Here is an 18186-nt window from a genome sequence, read left to right on the forward strand (position 1 = left end):
AAAAAAATAAGCCATCGATCATCACAGCCACCTTTAGAGCATGACCAGTTTTTTTGCCCAAATTGCACAGATGGTGCAATTACATGCACTGGGTTTGTCCAAACCCCACGCAGAATAAAGAAAACACACCATCCTTGATTACATCTGCACAAGCCTTCTCAGATATTCAGTGTATGAATTCTGACAGGGATCATGGATAAAGCTTTGAGAAGTGTGTCAGCAATCAGCAGTGGCACACTTATTGAGTGAATTTAGATGATCCGTTTTATTTTAGTTCAACCTTGTTATATAAAGTGAAATCTTTTTTATTTCCTGTACTATTTTATATATAATAATTTTATATTTTTTACTTTTATTAAAAAATGTTTTGATTATATTCAGTTAAACTTTTTTAATATTTAATATTTAGTATTAGTTTTAACATTAGTTTAATATTGTAGTTTGTAGTTTGTATTGTTATTTTTAATTAAACCGTTTTTTAGTTTTTATAGATTTTTTTTATTTATTATTACATTTTATTTTATTTTGAGATATTTTATTAAACTGAAAAGCAAACATTTATGTCATGGCAATAATGTAAAGATTCTTTTTATTTACTTTATGGTTCAGATGAGTGTCTCTTAACTTTTATGTGTGGTCCAGGACCCTTTCAGACCCTTGAGTTAATGTTGCTTTGCTCTCTCCCTCCTGCTCTCTCTGATTGAGATAATTTTCCATTGTGACCCACATGCCTCGTGCCTCATTTGCAGATGTTATTTATATTTAATATACCCCTTGCTTCTCCTCCTCCTCCTCTTGTAGAGAGATGAATGGTTTGTCTTCCAGCCATTTAAATAGAGAGGGATGTGATCTCTCTCTCTCTCTCTCTCTCTCTTTCTCGTATGAATGGCTACTGTATAATAGTCTTCAGCCCTGATGTTTAAACAAAGAGCAGAGGTAGGACACAATGCTCAACTGTCCCATTGGAAAATCGACTTAATTGAAATGTTCCAGAAGCCGAACACACCCTACCGCAATGAATTACTGCGATCTCTTTCTTTTATGGCCAACCCCAAAACCCAGAAACACAACATTTTGTATTTGATATGTCAATCTGTTGCATCACTACTCTGTTGGCCTTGAAATATGTGTGTGTGTGTGTGTGTGTGTGGTAGGCAGTGTATAGGTTTGGAACAGAGCCATTGAGTCTCCAGAGTCTCTAGTCAGACATTATGATTGCTGCATAAAACTATATGAAAGTAGACGTGTGTAGGTGGCCGGCAATATTTCTCAGCATGTTTCAGACAGCTGTTCTCTCTGTTGGACATTTGTAAAATATAATATGCAAGGTGTCTATGTGAAAGAGTAACTGTGTGTTTGTTGAACTGCTGACAGTGATGGTGAATGTGACAACCTCTGTTTTGCACCGCAGTGCTCAGATTTCACATCTGCAAGCATCAGGCAGGTTGATCATGAGATATTTCCATCTGTCTTTCTTGTTTGTCATAAGTAGAGCTTGACGCTAGCAATGCTGTAATTGTGCGTTTGATACCAGGGAATGATAAAATGTATACCTTGAATGCAGTGGAAGTCGCTTTGAATAAAAGTGTCTGCCAAATGCACACATGTACAACAAAAATAAAACTGCACAGACAAAAACTCACCTGCTCCTGATGCTAACACCATTTGCTTCCATTGTAAGTGCTATGGTCTTTACTTTATGTAATCCCAGACAGCACACTTACGTCTGCAAGATGTCTGTTAAAGATCGCTTCATCTGGAAAACATCTGCTGTGTACAAACATCTGATAGACGTCTAAGATGTCAGTTTTACATACACTCTAAATCGTAAACATCTTAAAGATATTTTCTAAACATCTATTTGACATCTGATAGGAAACATTCTATAGATGTATTGCAGATTAGCAAACAAATAAATCTTGCAGACGTCATCTAGACGTCTCCGTGATGTAAGTGTGATATCAGGGATGTTTTTAAACATGGGAGATGAAATAATCATAGATTTTCAGTGGTATATAACTATGCAACAATGCTGTCAAATGAGCTCAAATTCAACATTTTTCACAGGAGTCTTGTCAGATTTCAGTGTCTGGCGTTATATTGCTACTATTTTTTTATAATTAGTTGGCAATATTTTCTAACTGTAATTGCAAATAGAAAAACACATTGAAATAAGAAGTAGTGAGATTATGTGTGTGTGTAGGTAAGACGGGTGCCGGTGGAGAGCTGTGAGCAGTACAGCAGCTGTAGCGAGTGTCTGGCTTCTGGTGATCCCCACTGTGGCTGGTGTGTCCTGCACAGTGTGTGAGTATCAGTGCCTCCTGACCCCACAGCTGCTCACAAACACATAGACATGTTTATATGGCTATATGAATGCAGACACACTACAGTGTTATGAAACAAGTTTCCAGCGACAATTTGTCTGTCTAAAGAAGCTTAGCTAGGAGACACAAAAACAGCCAAACAGAACATGTTTCCTTTATTATTTAATACATTACTTAGTGGAATTTTGGACCAGTAAAGAAAAGAGAAATCAAAGCAACGTCTGAAATCGCATACTAAGTGAAGTTTTCTTGATGAAGAACATTAAGTAATTAATTATTAATTCATTAATGTATTACTTTTTTGTTGTTATTAAAATTATGCAGCAAGAATTTTGGTAAACAAATGTTGTTTCGTTCTAACCCTAACCCTAACCCTAACACTACTGAAGCTCTATTCATCACACAACACAGTGTTTTCCAAATCTATTCAACCTACTAATAAAGTATGCGCCTGATCTCCCGGGTTGTTTATTCTTAGAAATTGATTATAATGGTTTTTATCCCTCCTGCTGAGTAATATTTGTGTTTAGATGTTCTCGTAAGGACCGCTGTGAGCGAGCTGATGAGCCCCAGCGCTTCGCCTCCAGACTGGAGCAGTGCGTCCGACTCATGGTGCAGCCCAACAATATTTCAGTCACCATGTCTGAAGTTCAGGCAAGTGTTTGTGAACAAAAGCTGGTTTATTGTGAGCAGATTGGGATTTGGATCACTTCAAATATGTTGGGAGGTGGTTTGAGATGGATTTTGACCACAGTTAATGAAGTTGTATGCATTTACATAAACAGTACATAAGTAATACTAATACATTTGTTGCAAATAATCATATATGATGAAAAAAAAAAAATATATAAATGATTTAGTGATATTTATAAATTGTTCAATGCATGGATTTCACTTGAAATCTCAAAGTTTCTCTGTTTTAAATATTTTTGTCCCCTTCTCTTCTAATCCATATTAACAGTATAAGTAATGGAATAAATGGAAATGAAAGAAGTAACATAACATTTTGAATTATCTTTCAATGTTTTTACAAGTCGATGAATTATAGAAATGTTCCAGTAATGTAACTTTCCATGTAATATGTCAGTGCTTATTTGTGTATTGCGCAGTTAAGTGTGTTCAAATGTCTTTCCGTCTACACTGGAGACTCATTGGAAACGAGGTGCAGATGCCATGCGGCTAAAAATATCTACATAGTATCTGGATATGAAAGTCCAGGTGTCTTTTGTACAAATGTTCAGTGTTTGGCATGCCAATAAAGCACACTGAAATTGAAATCTGTTCCTGTTTCCTGGTCTGTGTTGGGCTCTACAGCTGGTTCTTCAGGCTCAGAACGTCCCCAGTCTGGCTGCTGGCATTAACTGCTCATTTGAGGACTACACTGAGACGGAGGGACACATCATGGGGGGACGTATATACTGCCTGTCCCCCTCCGCACGGGAGATCGCTCCCATCACCCGCAACCAGGGTAAGACGACACATGTACACTACTTTAAAAGCTTCCTTCCGCTTGTTAGAAAGCGCTGAAGCTCACCGTGTGTCTGCTGGCAGGTGACAAGCGGGTGGTGAAGCTCTATCTGAAATCCAGGGAGACGGGGAAGAAGTTTGCCAGTGTGGATTTTGTCTTCTACAACTGCAGTGTCCATCAATCGTAAGTCTCACACAGGAAACAGAGAAGGCAGTTTCCTGTCTAACTCTCTCCCTGTTCCTCTCTGTCATTCTTTCGTTTGAACTAAGACGAGTGTCTTTTTACAGAACTGTGCTGTGTGTGTGTTTACTGCTTCTGAGTGAGAGAGGGATGTTATTTTTGCGTGGTGTAAGCAGTTTTTTGCTGAGATCAGGGATGAGATCAGAATTTTAATGTCATTTCTTTAACGACTCATGAGCATCCTTGACATCAGCTGTCCAGCTTTAAGGCTCATGAGTTATATTCCCGCTGTTCACTCGCTCTCTCGCTCACATTCCTAAATCCATCCTCGCGGTGTTCTCAGATCAATGACAAATAAAGATATCCGCAATGATGAAAGGAGGAAACATTTAAAAAGCTTGCATCTAAAATGCATTAAAAAGCATCTAAAATGCATGTGCCAAGTTCTAGCAATCTGTTTTCATTTTGATTGTCTACTTTTATGAGCATTGAAAATTGAATGGCTGTAATAAATTTCAAATAGTGTAAAAGTAATTATTAATTTTCCTAATTTAAATATACTTATGACACATTTTTTTCGATTTTATTTTTCAGGTTTTTAATTTTCAAGTTTGTTGCCATCAAGTTAGAATTAATTATAATCTTAAACCAAGTCTAGAAAATTGTTTTCTTGAAACAAAACATGCATATCATGACATTCTCTTGGGATTGTTAAATTAGACAACACAAACTATCCTTGCCATGTCATAAAAAGTTCATTTTTATCATATTTTTAGGAGGCTTTCTGACCTTGACATGCTGTAATGTTATGTACTGTTTTATGGTTTTCTTGACACAATCACATGTTGGTTGTTGCACATTAAATTTGGTATAGAGTTATTATACAACCCGAATTCCGGAAAAGTTGGGACATTTTTTAAATTTTAATAAAATGAAAACTAAAGGAATTTCAAATCACATGAGCCAATATTTTATTCACAATAGAACATAGATAACGTAGCAAATGTTTAAACTGAGAAATTTTACACTTTTATCCACTTAATTAGCTCATTTAAAATTTAATGCCTGCTACAGGTCTCAAAAAAGTTGGCACGGGGGCAACAAATGGCTAAAAAAGCAAGCAGTTTTGAAAAGATTCAGCTGGGAGAACATCTAGTGATTAATTAAGTTAATTGATATCAGGTCTGTAACATGATTAGCTATAAAAGCTTTGTCTTAGAGAAGCAGAGTCTCTCAGAAGTAAAGATGGGCAGAGGCTCTCCAATCTGTGAAAGACTGCGTGAAAAAATTGTGGAAAACTTTAAAAACAATGTTCCTCAACGTCAAATTGCAAAGGCTTTGCAAATCTCATCACCTACAGTGCATAACATCATCAAAAGATTCAGAGAAACTGGAGAAATCTCTGTGCATAAGGGACAAGGCCGGAGACCTTTACTGGATGCCCGTGGTCTTCGGGCTCTCAGACGACACTGCATCACTCATCGGCATGATTGTGTCAATGACATTACTAAATGGGCCCAGGAATACTTTCAGAAACCACTGTCGGTAAACACAATCCGCCGTGCCATCAGCAGATGCCAACTAAAGCTCTATCATGCAAAAAGGAAGCCATATGTGAACATGGTCCAGAAGCGCCGTCGTGTCCTGTGGGCCAAGGCTCATTTAAAATGGACTATTTCAAAGTGGAATAGTGTTTTATGGTCAGACGAGTCCAAATTTGACATTCTTGTTGGAAATCACGGACGCCCTGTCCTCCGGGCTAAAGAGGAGGGAGACCTTCCAGCATGTTATCAGCGTTCAGTTCAAAAGCCAGCATCTCTGATGGTATGGGGGTGCATAAGTGCATACGGTATGGGCAGCTTGCATGTTTTGGAAGGCTCTGTGAATGCTGAAAGGTATATAAAAGTTTTAGAGCAACATATGCTTCCCTCCAAACAACGTCTATTTCAGGGAAGGCCTTGTTTATTTCAGCAGGACAATGCAAAACCACATACTGCAGCTATAACAACAGCATGGCTTCGTCGTAGAAGAGTTCGGGTGCTAACCTGGCCTGCCTGCAGTCCAGATCTTTCACCTATAGAGAACATTTGGCGCATCATTAAACGAAAAATACGTCAAATACGAACACGAACTCTTCAGCAGCTGGAAATCTATATAAGGCAAGAATGGGACCAAATTCCAACAGCAAAACTCCAGCAACTCATAGCCTCAATGCCCAGACGTCTTCAAACTGTTTTGAAAAGAAAAGGAGATGCTACACCATGGTAAACATGCCCCGTCCCAACTATTTTGAGACCTGTAGCAGAAATCAAAATTGAAATGAGCTCATTTTGTGCATAAAATTGTAAACTTTCTCAGTTTAAACATTTGCTATGTTATCTATGTTCTATTGTGAATAAAATATTGGCTCATGTGATTTGAAAGTCTTTTAGTTTTCATTTTATTAAAATTTAAAAAACGTCCCAACTTTTCCGGAATTCGGGTTGTAATTAATTAAAACTAAAACCATAAAAAAAAAAATGTTACTTGAAATAAACTTATAAATAAACTTAAACTTCTTTTAATTCATATCGTTGCCATGGCAAACTTTCAATTTTTTTTTACTTATTTTAACTTTGTAATTATTTTATAACTAAAACTAAATAAACTGAAATAAAAATGAAAAACTATGGACATGTAAAAAAAAACACAAACAACACAACTAAATTACTAACTACTACTAATTACTAAAATAAAAAAATAAAAAAAAAACTATAAAAGTATATATATATATATATATATATATATATATATATATATATATATATATATATATAAATTATATTAAAATAATATTGATTTGCTTAATACTTATTCTATTATTTTTTTTTATCACATTTTAAAACAATAGATTTAAATAAACACATTTATTTTAGCCTCTATTACTCCACCTTGGCATTTTTGCCCCGCAAAAAAATTGCTAAATTAATTTTAATTCAGAAATTTTATTGAAAATGTTCACCATTTAAGATGTGTTGTGATTAACTTCATTTTTTATGTTTTTTTTTTTTTTTTTATGAAAATGCCTATGTCATTGAGCGTTCACACAAACCGCACTGATCCTGACATCACCATTTCATTCTCTTGACCTTATTTCCAGTCTCTCTCTATGTCCCATGGCTCCCACGTTCTCCTCATTCTCTTCTTGTTCCGCCTCTCTTCGGATAGACAACAGTTTGTGCTCCAGGCAGGAGAGGCTCCAGATGTTTTGAGCTCCAGAGTCTCCTGTCCTCTCCCGCTCTCGTTCATTAAGTCAGAATGTGTGTTTTTCACTACCTAAGAGTGCCTTACATTAGCATGGCACTGTCCCATTAGCAACGCAGCCACTTCATCTAAAGCTGGACGCGATGAAGTGCTCACCTGGTGCTCCTCATGTGTGTGAATGTGACTAAGGCACACTGTTTGGCTCTAATGATCACAGGGTCTTTATTCAGTGTGTGTGTGTGTGTGTGGCAGAGGGGCGCCTGCTTGGCACGGCAAATTACCCTGCTAGCTATTTACATGCGGCATAACAATATTAGAGTTTAGCATGAGACGGGGAGGGGACGGCTTAATCGAGCATGTGAGGGGCCCGATGCATTTTTAACAAGAGGAGCACGGAGTGAATAAGGAGGAAAAATTGGAAAAAAGACAAATAGATGGTGGCTTTTGTTGAAGCGATAAAGCACTCACAAGGCTGAAAGGTTAGCAGTAGCTCGTGCATTTTAATATGAAAAGAGTCCATGCGTGTGGTACAGGAGACACACACTGTTGAATAGACCATCCCTTCTGTGTGTGTGTGTGTGTGTGTGTGTGTGTTAAAGCCTCCAGTTTGGTACAATGTAAATTTGACATCTGATTTCCTGTCTTGAGTGTCGTCATTGTCATTGTTTGTGAAGTTCGTTTAGCATTTTGCTTGCATATGTAAGATGTATAATGTATCAATTAACATATACTTACAATTTTCTTTCTTTTATGGGTAAATAATAACAACAAAAACATTATATTATTATTATTATTATTATTGATTTATTGGGTTGGCACAATAATTGTGACATTTCATTTCCAGTTATTATTCCTTTTATAATTGAAATGCCTAAATTGTTTAATAGGAGGATGACATGGCACTTTTGAGGTGCGTGTCAGCAATGATGTAGGTGCCTCTTCAGGAAGTAAGATCTGAATAATACAAGATCAAAGTGTGCCAATGGGACATTCATTAGTGGATGCTTCTCTCTCTCTCTCTTCTCCTCTTTCTTCCTCTGCCCTGCTTTGCTCCTCTCTCTTCCCGTTTTGTCTCCCTCTCTATTCTTTTTTTGTTTTTGCATCCTTGTTTTTCTCCTTTTCATTCATTCCTCTCCCTTAGAATCTCTCTTTCCCTTCGTCAGGTTCAGCTAGTCCTTTCATTCAGCAGCTCTTGTGTCTCATGTAATCGGAGCGGAGTGAGGAGAAAGCTTTATCATGCACCAGCAGCGGATGTGAGCGTAAGCCTTTGAACATTTGGCACAGACAGGGGAAGAGGTGTAGAGCGCACTTCTCGCCTCTTTGTGACGTTCTCGCTGACCACAGAAGGCTTTTCATGATATGAGAAAAGCACCGGGCGTCTGAGGAGGATTGGGGAGTAGTGAGATACATGTAGCTCTCGGAGTGTGTCTTAAAATACTGAAGAAGCGGCACTCTGTGTAGACCGTACTTCAACATTTGTGTTGTAGCTCAAGGCTTTTTATTAGGTCCCCGTGTACATAATTTTTGTATTATATAATTTTTTGTTAAACTCAGCATGGCATAAAAACAACTGTTTACTTAATGCACAAATATGATCATATTGTGAACGATTTATTAATGCATGTTATTCTGAAGATGATGATAAAAATCATATTAATAATATTAAAAAAATTATAGCAACACCCTAGCAAAATAATAATAATGTAATTAATTGCCTGGTGATAATGTTATAATAATGAAAAACAACACAAATATTAAAGCTTATTTTATTTAAGTAATTGTTATTATATATTAAATTAATATTTTAACACAACATTAACAATATCACATTTTTATATACATGATTATTATTATTATCTAAACTATTTTGAAATACTTTCCAGTTCTATAGCAAATTGTTTATTGATTTGCTTAAATTTTATAATTTGATTAAAAATAATAATGGTAAAAATAACAATAGTAATACATTTATAAAAGTAAAAAAATGCAGTTAATAAATAATAATGGATTTATACATATATATATATATATATATATATATATATATATATATATATATATATATATATATATAAATTGTAAAATATTTTTTAAACAACCAATTAAAATCATTCATCAAGTGTGTGTGTGTGTGTGTGTGTTTTTATATGATCTTTAAGAGTTTTTAATTTTGACTTAAATATCCAATGGCAAACAAAGAGAGTGTTCTGGAAATCTGTTCAATTTGGTGACACTAGTGGTGCAGAAATGACTCGCTTCACTTTTATTATACAGTTGTATATGGTTTAGAAGTACTGTGCAAATCTGTTTCCATCACTTATGTCAAGCTCAATTCATTCTAGAGTTCATGATAAGATACTGCTCCCACACAACTCTTCTGTTATGACTTTTTGAGACATGACTCTGAGACTAGAGCACAGATCAGTGTCCTTGTCCTCCCCTGCCAAACAGCAACAAAATCTTCCTCTGTAACCATAGCAACGAAGCCAACCTACACCTTTGACAGATCAGTGTTGTTTGTGACGTGTCTGGCATTCTTCTTATTTTTCCCCTGGAGGTGCCAACTCTGTCAACTGCTGGCTCAGTCGTTAAATGCCTTTTAAAGAACAAATCATCAGTGTTATTGATGTAAATGAGTCATTTTAAACTGTTGAATGTCAAGCTTTGCTCTCTGATCATTTTATGTGTGTAAACCTGAATGAATGAGTTGTGTTTGTATGTTTTGGTTTCTTTTCTGATGTCTTTTGATGAGAACGTTCGTTCACTCCGTCTTTGATCTGTCCATCTCACACCACCTGCTCTCTGTGACCTCTGCTAGAGAGATGAAAAGTGTTGAGAGAGGGATAGAGAAGACATATAAGACCTAGATTTGTTTGAAAAACCATCTTGGAAATAGGATGTAACCATGGATGGTTGCTAAGGTGCAAAATTAATAAATGGTTAAAGTGTTTTTTTTTCTTTGTCTGTTGCTAGATCAGTGCTAGAGGGTTGCACAGGTGTTTTTAGTTTTTAATGTGTTGCTGTGCACTTGCTAAGGGGGTTCTGGGTGGGTGCTAGGTTGTTGCTAAGGTATTCTGAGGGTTTTTGCTCATTGTTACGTGGTTGCAAGGGTGTTCTGCGTGAGTGCTAGGGTCTCACTAAGGTGTTCGAAGTAGTTTTTAGTAAGTTGTTAAACAGATGATGATTATGGGTGAATGTTAGGGTGTAACTAAGGTATGTTGAGTGTTTCAGTACACTATATAATAAAAAGAGACATCCGTGCCAGCAGCACATATCAGAAGGACTAGCCGAGTAGACACTGCTCTCGGCGGATACATGAGGACTGAGCTCTCGCTGATCGCGTGGAGCTCATCGTCTCCGAAATCGGCGAGAAACATTTTTAAATAGACGCTGTCTTTATAAATAAACCAAAGATTTGAGTTTTAAACAACTACATTCTCGCCTGAAATACTTGTAAAATTACATTTCATGACACAATAACAGTGATATTTTGAAAATGATCCGAATGAATGGTGGTCGAAATCACAATGCTGCGTGAACTCAACCAATCAGCATGTTTAGCGCCCAAGTCCCGCCCCCAAAAGTTCCGGAACTTTAAAAAAGTACTACCTCGCCAGCAGGGACTTTCTGAGGGGTGTTTTTTTTTACCCGGATCTTTATTTGGTTCCTGCGGTGGAAACACACAGAGTACTGGCCAAAGTCCCTAGTTCCTGGGTAAAGTTTCTGCGGTGGAAACACGGCTTAGGATATTTTGAGTGTGTGCTAGGGTGTTGCTAAAGTGTTCTGGGAGTCTAGTCATGTTATGTGGTTGCAAGTGTGTTCTGAATGTGTGCTAGTGTGTTGCTAAAGGGTGTTTTTAGCTCATTGTTATGGGGTTGCTAGAGTGTTCTGAATGGTTGCTAGTGTGTTGCTAAAGGGTTCTGAGTGTTTTATATCATTGTTATGGGTTGCTAGGGTGTTCTGGGTGGATGCCAGGGTGTTGCTAAGCTGTTCAGAGTGATTTAGCTCATTGTTATGTGGTTGCTAGGGTGTTCCTTCTTGGATAACAGGGTGTTAGTAAAGGTGTTCTGAGTATTTCAGTACAGTATGTGGTTTTTAGGGAGTTCTGATTGGGTGTTATTAAGGTGTTCCAAGTGGTTCAATAAATTATGTGGTTGTTAAGGTGTTCTAAATGGATGCTAGGGTGTTACTAAGGTATTCATAGTGTTTCAGTACATCATGTGGTTGCTAGGGTGTTCTGGGTTTTTGGATACATTGTAGTTGATAGGGAGTTCTAAGGTATTCTGAGTGTTTTAGCTCATTTTTATGTGGTTGTTAGGGTGTTCTGGGTGGATGCTAGGTGAGCTGCTAGGTGTAAGTGAGCTGCTATATGAATGCTACCTGTGTTCGGAGTTGTTGCTAGGGTGTTGCTAAGGTGTTCTGGTTGTTTTAGCATATTATGCAATTCCTAGTGTGTTCTGGGGAATGCTAAGGCTTTGTGGCTACTGAGTTGCGGTACAAATGCTAGGGTGTTGCTAAGGTGTCCTGATTTTTTTAGCACATTATGTGATTGCTAAGGTGTTCTGAGTAGCTTTTAGTGTGTTGCTATACATTAGTTGGGGTGTTCTAGGAGTTTGCTACGGCATTCCGGTGTGTGCTGTGGTTTTGGTGGGATCTAATGAGTTCTGAGCATGTTTAAGTATTTTGCAATGCTGTTGCTACGTGGTTACTAAAGTACTCTGAGAACAAGCTAAAAATTTAATTGTGCAGAGCACCCAAGTCCAAATGCTTATAGAGTAGCATGTGAGAATATCTCAGTTGGAAATGTCATGGTTTAAAATAGAATGCATCCATATGTGACTTGAGCCATTGAGCCATTAATAAATGAATAATATTCTTTTTCTCTGATTGTCTTTTCTTGATAGGTGTCTTTCCTGTGTGAATGGCTCCTTTCCATGCCACTGGTGCAAATACCGACACATGTGCACACACAATGCCAACGACTGCTCCTTCCAGGAGGGCCGCGTCAACATGTCTGAGGTCAGTCTTTCTAATACAATACATACAATTACATGCAAATCACTTCTGCTCACAACTTCATTTAATCGGAAATTGCTTTTCATGTTTGCGACCCATCACCAACAATTCCAGGGGTGCATATGCACACATCGGCGGTCATGTCCCATTTGCAAGTGTTGTTCTTTTTGCGCTAGCTTTGTGTGAGCAGCTGCTCTAAGGAGAGCGGCGCTGGATTAATGCACTTATAAATGGCACTGACTGAATGACTATGCAAATTGTATTTGTGTTGTACATTTACAAATGCTACATTTGCATAAAAACCAATATCAATCACATCTCTCTCTTCTTTTCGTATGAGCACTGGAAGTGCAAGAGGCGGCATTACATGTGTACAGTGGGTTATGATTACCAACGTACATGCGCATCAATCCTCCACATGCCCGTTCTCAACTGCCGAAGTCATCACAGGGGAGCATTTGTATCTCAAACCGTTTCGAGTCGACCAGGGGGCTGTTCACGCGCTCTGCAGCTCTTAAACAGCGCTTTCTCCATTGAGAGGGGCATTTAGGTGTAATGTACATAAATGTTTACCATTTTGCACATAGCCTTATAGCTGTTCGCTCCCTAACACATTCCTGTTGTGCTGCAGTACCTAATTCCTCTATATTAGTTGAACTTGGTTCAATACGTTTGCATCTTGCACCTGAGTAGTAGCCAATGTTTTGTTAATGTATGACTTCATATATATATTTTATTCTCATGATTTTTATTATTATTGTGTAGTTCTCATAATTTTTTTTATCATATTTGTTTTAAGTCAAATACATTTAAATTCTTAAAATCTGCCATAGGCCCGCCTTTATATTAAGGTTATTCATAGAAGCTTTTGAGGATACCTTGAAGGAGAAAAACATTTATACGTTAATCTATTTTTCTGTTTTTTATGATTCATTGTTCAAATTAATATTTATATTGCTGTTTGCGTGGATTGTGAATAGATGTTTAGTGCAATGTGCAGCGAAATGTCTTTAACACTTTATCCTTGATTATATTCATAATGCATAAGGGCCTTGATAGCTTTATTGATTTTGTAGAATGGTTACAGCATAATGCGAATATCAAGGACACAATTTTTCATTCAAATGTTATTTTATTAAGCAAATGTATTTTTTTAAGTTGCTCTGATTAAAAGCTTCTGCTACATGAATAAATACATGAATGTAAAAGTAAATTCATTAAGTGTAATCCTTCAGCTGGCAAATGGTCTGTCTTTGACAGTTAGTATTGCGCCTAGATTATTATGTTATGGATGATTCATTTGGACAGTAGCTAGATGTCATTACGTCATAACCTGACATGAGGCCATGAAGAAGTTGCCATGACGTGTGTAGAGACTAGTAAACACTGGAAAAGAAGCTCCTGACATAGAGGTTGGTAGTGTTTAATGGGTGGAGGATGAGGGTGAGACATTGGCAGGGTACGGTGGGTGAAGGTGTGGAATTGAGACAGGGAGTGAAGGATAGGTGTGTTCCAGATCTGGTATCTTCAGTTAATAACCAGTGGTTGAAGTGAGATTTTAGAGATTGCTTTTCATTATTATTGGCAGTGGGTTCTCAAAAGCGACTGAAGGTGCCTGCCTAGACAGCATTTCTGGGAATCATAAGAGCATTCTGGTGATGAGTACAAACCTTATCACAAATAATAATAATTATTATTATTATTATTAAATAACCAAATACATTATTTGAAATGTAAATAATGATAATAAAAATAAAATAATAATTTGCAGATAAATCTTAATTCAAAATTATATATAACAATATTTGTTATAAAAGTGATTCAAACCCCATGACTTTAAAAACCTATAAATAAATATAATTTATTAATAATAATAATAATAATAAATCCTTAAGTAAACCAAAAAAAAATAATGCCTTAAAACATTTAAAACATTTTAACATCACAAACTTTTTATTATTATAATCCTTTAAATAAATAACATTTTTGTGGTCAAATTTGTGAGTATAAATCTTAATTTGAAATTATATGTAACAATATTTAAGATAAAAAAAAGGATTCAAAAGCTTAAGAAAAAGCACTTATTATTATTATTATTATTAATAATTATAATAATAATATTGTTTTTCTTTCTTTAAATGAGTTACAGGCAGGCTTTTTAATCACTTTTTTAGTGTCAATACTGGGTTGTATAATTTAAAATTCATATTCATCTGTAAATACACATAGATACAGCCGCAAATACAGTTTCCTCAGTCCCTTTCAGAATCACTTTATCTCTGCTTTTATTAAAGCTCGGTCTCCAAACAACCTTACCTTAAAAAGTAGCCAAACATCCTCTCAGAGACATGAAAGATAAACCATGCCATCACAGAGCGTGATGAGTCACATTTGCAAATCAAATGTATATAAATCAACATTTGCCTGACAGCGGATAAACAGAGGAACATATTAAATCTGACCAGGCGGAAAATTGCTTCAGTAAGCCACACTTGAGGAATCCACAAGGAGAAATAAACATACATATACATATAAACAAACAAACAAATAGCGCCGCTAACACATTTGTTCCAGCATTTGTTATTTGTGAACTCAGCTGTCGGCCAGTAACTCATTTAGTCACACTTGGACAGCGGTTTTGCCCTTTGCTAGTGCCAAAAGTGCCCGACCATTTCACAGATCCGCACCGAAGGTCGTGCAGAGCTGGAATATTGAAATGTGTCCCGCGTTCAGCATCGCTTTTGGATTAATAGTCAAGTCTGTGTACATCTCACTGTTTTCTGTTTTGAGCCTACACAGCATGTGTCGTCATGCAGACACGCTCATAATGCGCCAACATTGATTGCCCATAAATGGACCAGAGAGACTGAATGAAGCGGCTGACCCACCTTGGGAAACCAACATTGCCATAGTCACTTTCATCCAACCCAATTGAGATACAGCCGCCCAGTGCATAAGCGTAATGAATGGAGTTTGTTTTAAGGATGATGAAACTGGTGTTACGGCTGCGTTCTCCCGCTCATTTGAGACTCATTAGTGTGCGTCTCCGATGAGACAAATGGGGGTTTTGATAAATAAGTCATAGGGTGGTATATCGCCAAGGAACTGCTTGATGTACCCGTGGGATCCGTGTGATTCAGTAATTCTCTGCCTTGCCTTTGCTCTTATAAACAAAGACATGTCACCCATGATAATAGCAGAAAAAGCTAAGGATTGTGGGGGTGTTTGTTCTCACCCTGGTGCATATGTGGTTGTAGTGTAAATAGGACAGTATATAGCTCTCGTAATTCATATGGAGCTGTTAGCATTAAAAGATTTCTGCTCAAAGCTATTGTACCTACATTGTTGTTTGGTTATAAAATAACATGCACTGCTTCCTGTAAATATTTTATCCATAGCATTTCAAAAGCTTTCCAGGGTGGTACGAGTACATAAGATGTAATATAGTTGTCAGCTGGACGAGAATTCATTCATTCTTTTGTCTTCTTTGAAAGAAGGGTATATTCTCCAGATTTCACAGCTTCAATTATAAGCAGTAACTAATATGCTGCTGCCGAATATGGAAGCTGCACAGTTGAGTTGATCAGAGACTTTTTTTTTTATCAGGACATCCATCGTGTTTATACTTTCTTCCTTTTTGCTTTGAGAGACTTAATTAAAATTGAGAATACATTTATATTTCACTTTTAGTTTGTCCCCGGAGCCCGCAATTTCATTTTTAGATCCTTCATAATGTCTGTGTTTGGTTCACAAAGCTTTAAAGGGATTTCAAACTATTAAAATAATGTAAATTGAGACTTATGAGTGTGCACTGAAAAGTAATTGATTAGTTAATGTTTGTAAAAGTAACTGGTCTCTCTATATTTTCTATATCTATATATTCATAATAAGAAATATAGTTTCAAAGTATCTATCCATCCATCCACACACACACACATATATAAATTATAGTTTTTATTATCTAGTACATTTAAGATTTCTGCATTGACATTATTTCCATGACAACTATGCACATTTCATATTACTGTAAAGTAAACATAAATAAACCAAATTTTTATTACTGTAACGCAAAATATTTATGCAGATTCATGGTGTTTTACGGTAATGAGAATCTAATCAAAATCACCATTAAGAATGAGTATTAAAAAAACATCATCCTGACAAATTATGATAATGATCATATCCATGCTTAATTGTCACAAAAATAATGTTGTAATAAAATATCAGTCCTTAAATAAGCTTTATTTACTTTATAATATAAAGAGTATAATTTATTTCTAAATATGTTTGTATTATTATTGTATTATATTATTTACATTATTAAAAATTTGTCATTTTTAAAATATTTTTTTTATTACTCTTGATTTTAGGGTGAGATGCGACCTGGACGTGATCTCAGTGTTTAGATGAGAAATGACCAAGACGTCCTACATTTTCTTCTTGTCTAAACATAGTGCCATGTTCCATTTTGCAGAATCGTAATCTTCTGTTATGTAGGACGTGAGGCTTTTGTGTCAGACCTTGATTTAATCTTCAATCTGTATGCATGACTATTATAGAACGTGCAAAATTTGAATAGAATACATAAACATTGAATTAGATTCTTAATGTGTTGGCCATATATTCCTCACTGACCTTTAGCACTAAATTGAATTGCATTTGCACAGGTTCAATCTGGTCTTTGTTTCGAATTTTATGTGGAGAGCAGCATCCACTTCTGCTTTCCAAACTCCACCCAGCTCTGTTTTACCGTCTGTCCTGTTTTGCTGTCAGGTGTTTCTTCATCCTTCGCTCTCTCTCTTTCTCCCTCACTTACTCACTCACTCTCTTAAATCTCTGCCCAGCTCCCACAAACACTTTGCAAATTCCCGTCCCACATGCCTCTGATCCCTGGCACTGCCAGTGATGGCGCTGCACTACAAACAGCCGAAGACGTAGCTCTGAGAAGCCGGTCTCTGGATCAGTATTCCAGCGGCCGTGCCAAGAACGCATGCCTCACCTCGTGTCATTTCAGTTCCTTCAATGACTGTATATCAAATGCTACCTTCATCCTACCCAACGCCTCATCCTCTCGGGATAACAAAGATGAGTGTTCATTGTAATTAATCAATTAATCAGAAAGGCAATTAGCAGAAATGGGGACCACGCCATGCACCCTCACCTTTGTTGTTTGATGGTGGTCCATCCCGCTGTGTTGCGAGTAGAGCTCAAAGCCCCTCAGTTGCCATTCTCTCTGGCACTGAGCCTCTCGGAGGGATCTAAGGCTGCTACTGATCTGTGGCTTTAATTATTCAAAGTGTATTAAATCTTAATTTCCAGATGCCTCAGCGTCTGTCTACCTAATGGAGGCCGAAGATGAATTTTAGATTCAGGAGTCAAGGAGATGGCACGAGTACTTGCAACATCTTGGGTGGTGCCCCAGAATACCAGGCTTGGACTGGGTTTCTCATGCTGTTTTAACTCAGTCCAGTGCCAATATACTGTATTTTACTGCACTAGTTTACTGTATTTGCTCCGAATGCAAAAGCCATATGCAATAAGTTCAATATTCAGTAGCAAAAAACAACAGGTTGCAATTAGCGATGTATCTTGACTTGTCATTCAATAACCGACCTGGTTTATATAGATTAGTAACATATAAATGGTTTTGTTAACTTACATGTTTTTGTTAAACTTGTGCTTTAGCTGTTAGTATGTTTGAATATGTAAGTGAAGCTGCGTATTTACATTTAATTCCTTTTTTTTTTTTTGGTCACTCCATACATCATCTTTGACAGTCGTGTTTGTGTTTTACACCCAATTAGCAATAGCAGTTAGCACCTAGGATATGTCACAGTGACCAATTCATCTAATCAGTTTACCAATCATCCAGTAACCTAGTTTATATAGATTCTTCATTTTTGTTTGTTTGTCCATTTTATCAGTGTTTGCATATTTTTGTAGCAGTGTCACTTT

General features: G+C 36.7%; 1 protein-coding gene across 4 annotated transcripts in view; it reads left to right on the forward strand.

The window, feature by feature from the left end:
* Nucleotides 1-18186, forward strand: part of LOC132129724 (plexin-A1-like) — a 221246-nt gene that overhangs the window by 122808 nt on the left and 80252 nt on the right. For all 4 annotated transcript variants that reach the window (XM_059541422.1, XM_059541423.1, XM_059541424.1 and 1 more), the window contains 5 exons: nt 2204-2304; nt 2855-2978; nt 3639-3792; nt 3876-3975; nt 12120-12234. In XM_059541422.1, coding sequence (XP_059397405.1) covers nt 2204-2304; nt 2855-2978; nt 3639-3792; nt 3876-3975; nt 12120-12234 — 594 coding nt within the window. The remainder of the gene's footprint in view (nt 1-2203; nt 2305-2854; nt 2979-3638; nt 3793-3875; nt 3976-12119; nt 12235-18186) is intronic.

Source organism: Carassius carassius, chromosome 46, assembly GCF_963082965.1.
Source record: "Carassius carassius chromosome 46, fCarCar2.1, whole genome shotgun sequence".
Classification (NCBI taxonomy): Eukaryota; Metazoa; Chordata; class Actinopteri; order Cypriniformes; family Cyprinidae; genus Carassius; species Carassius carassius.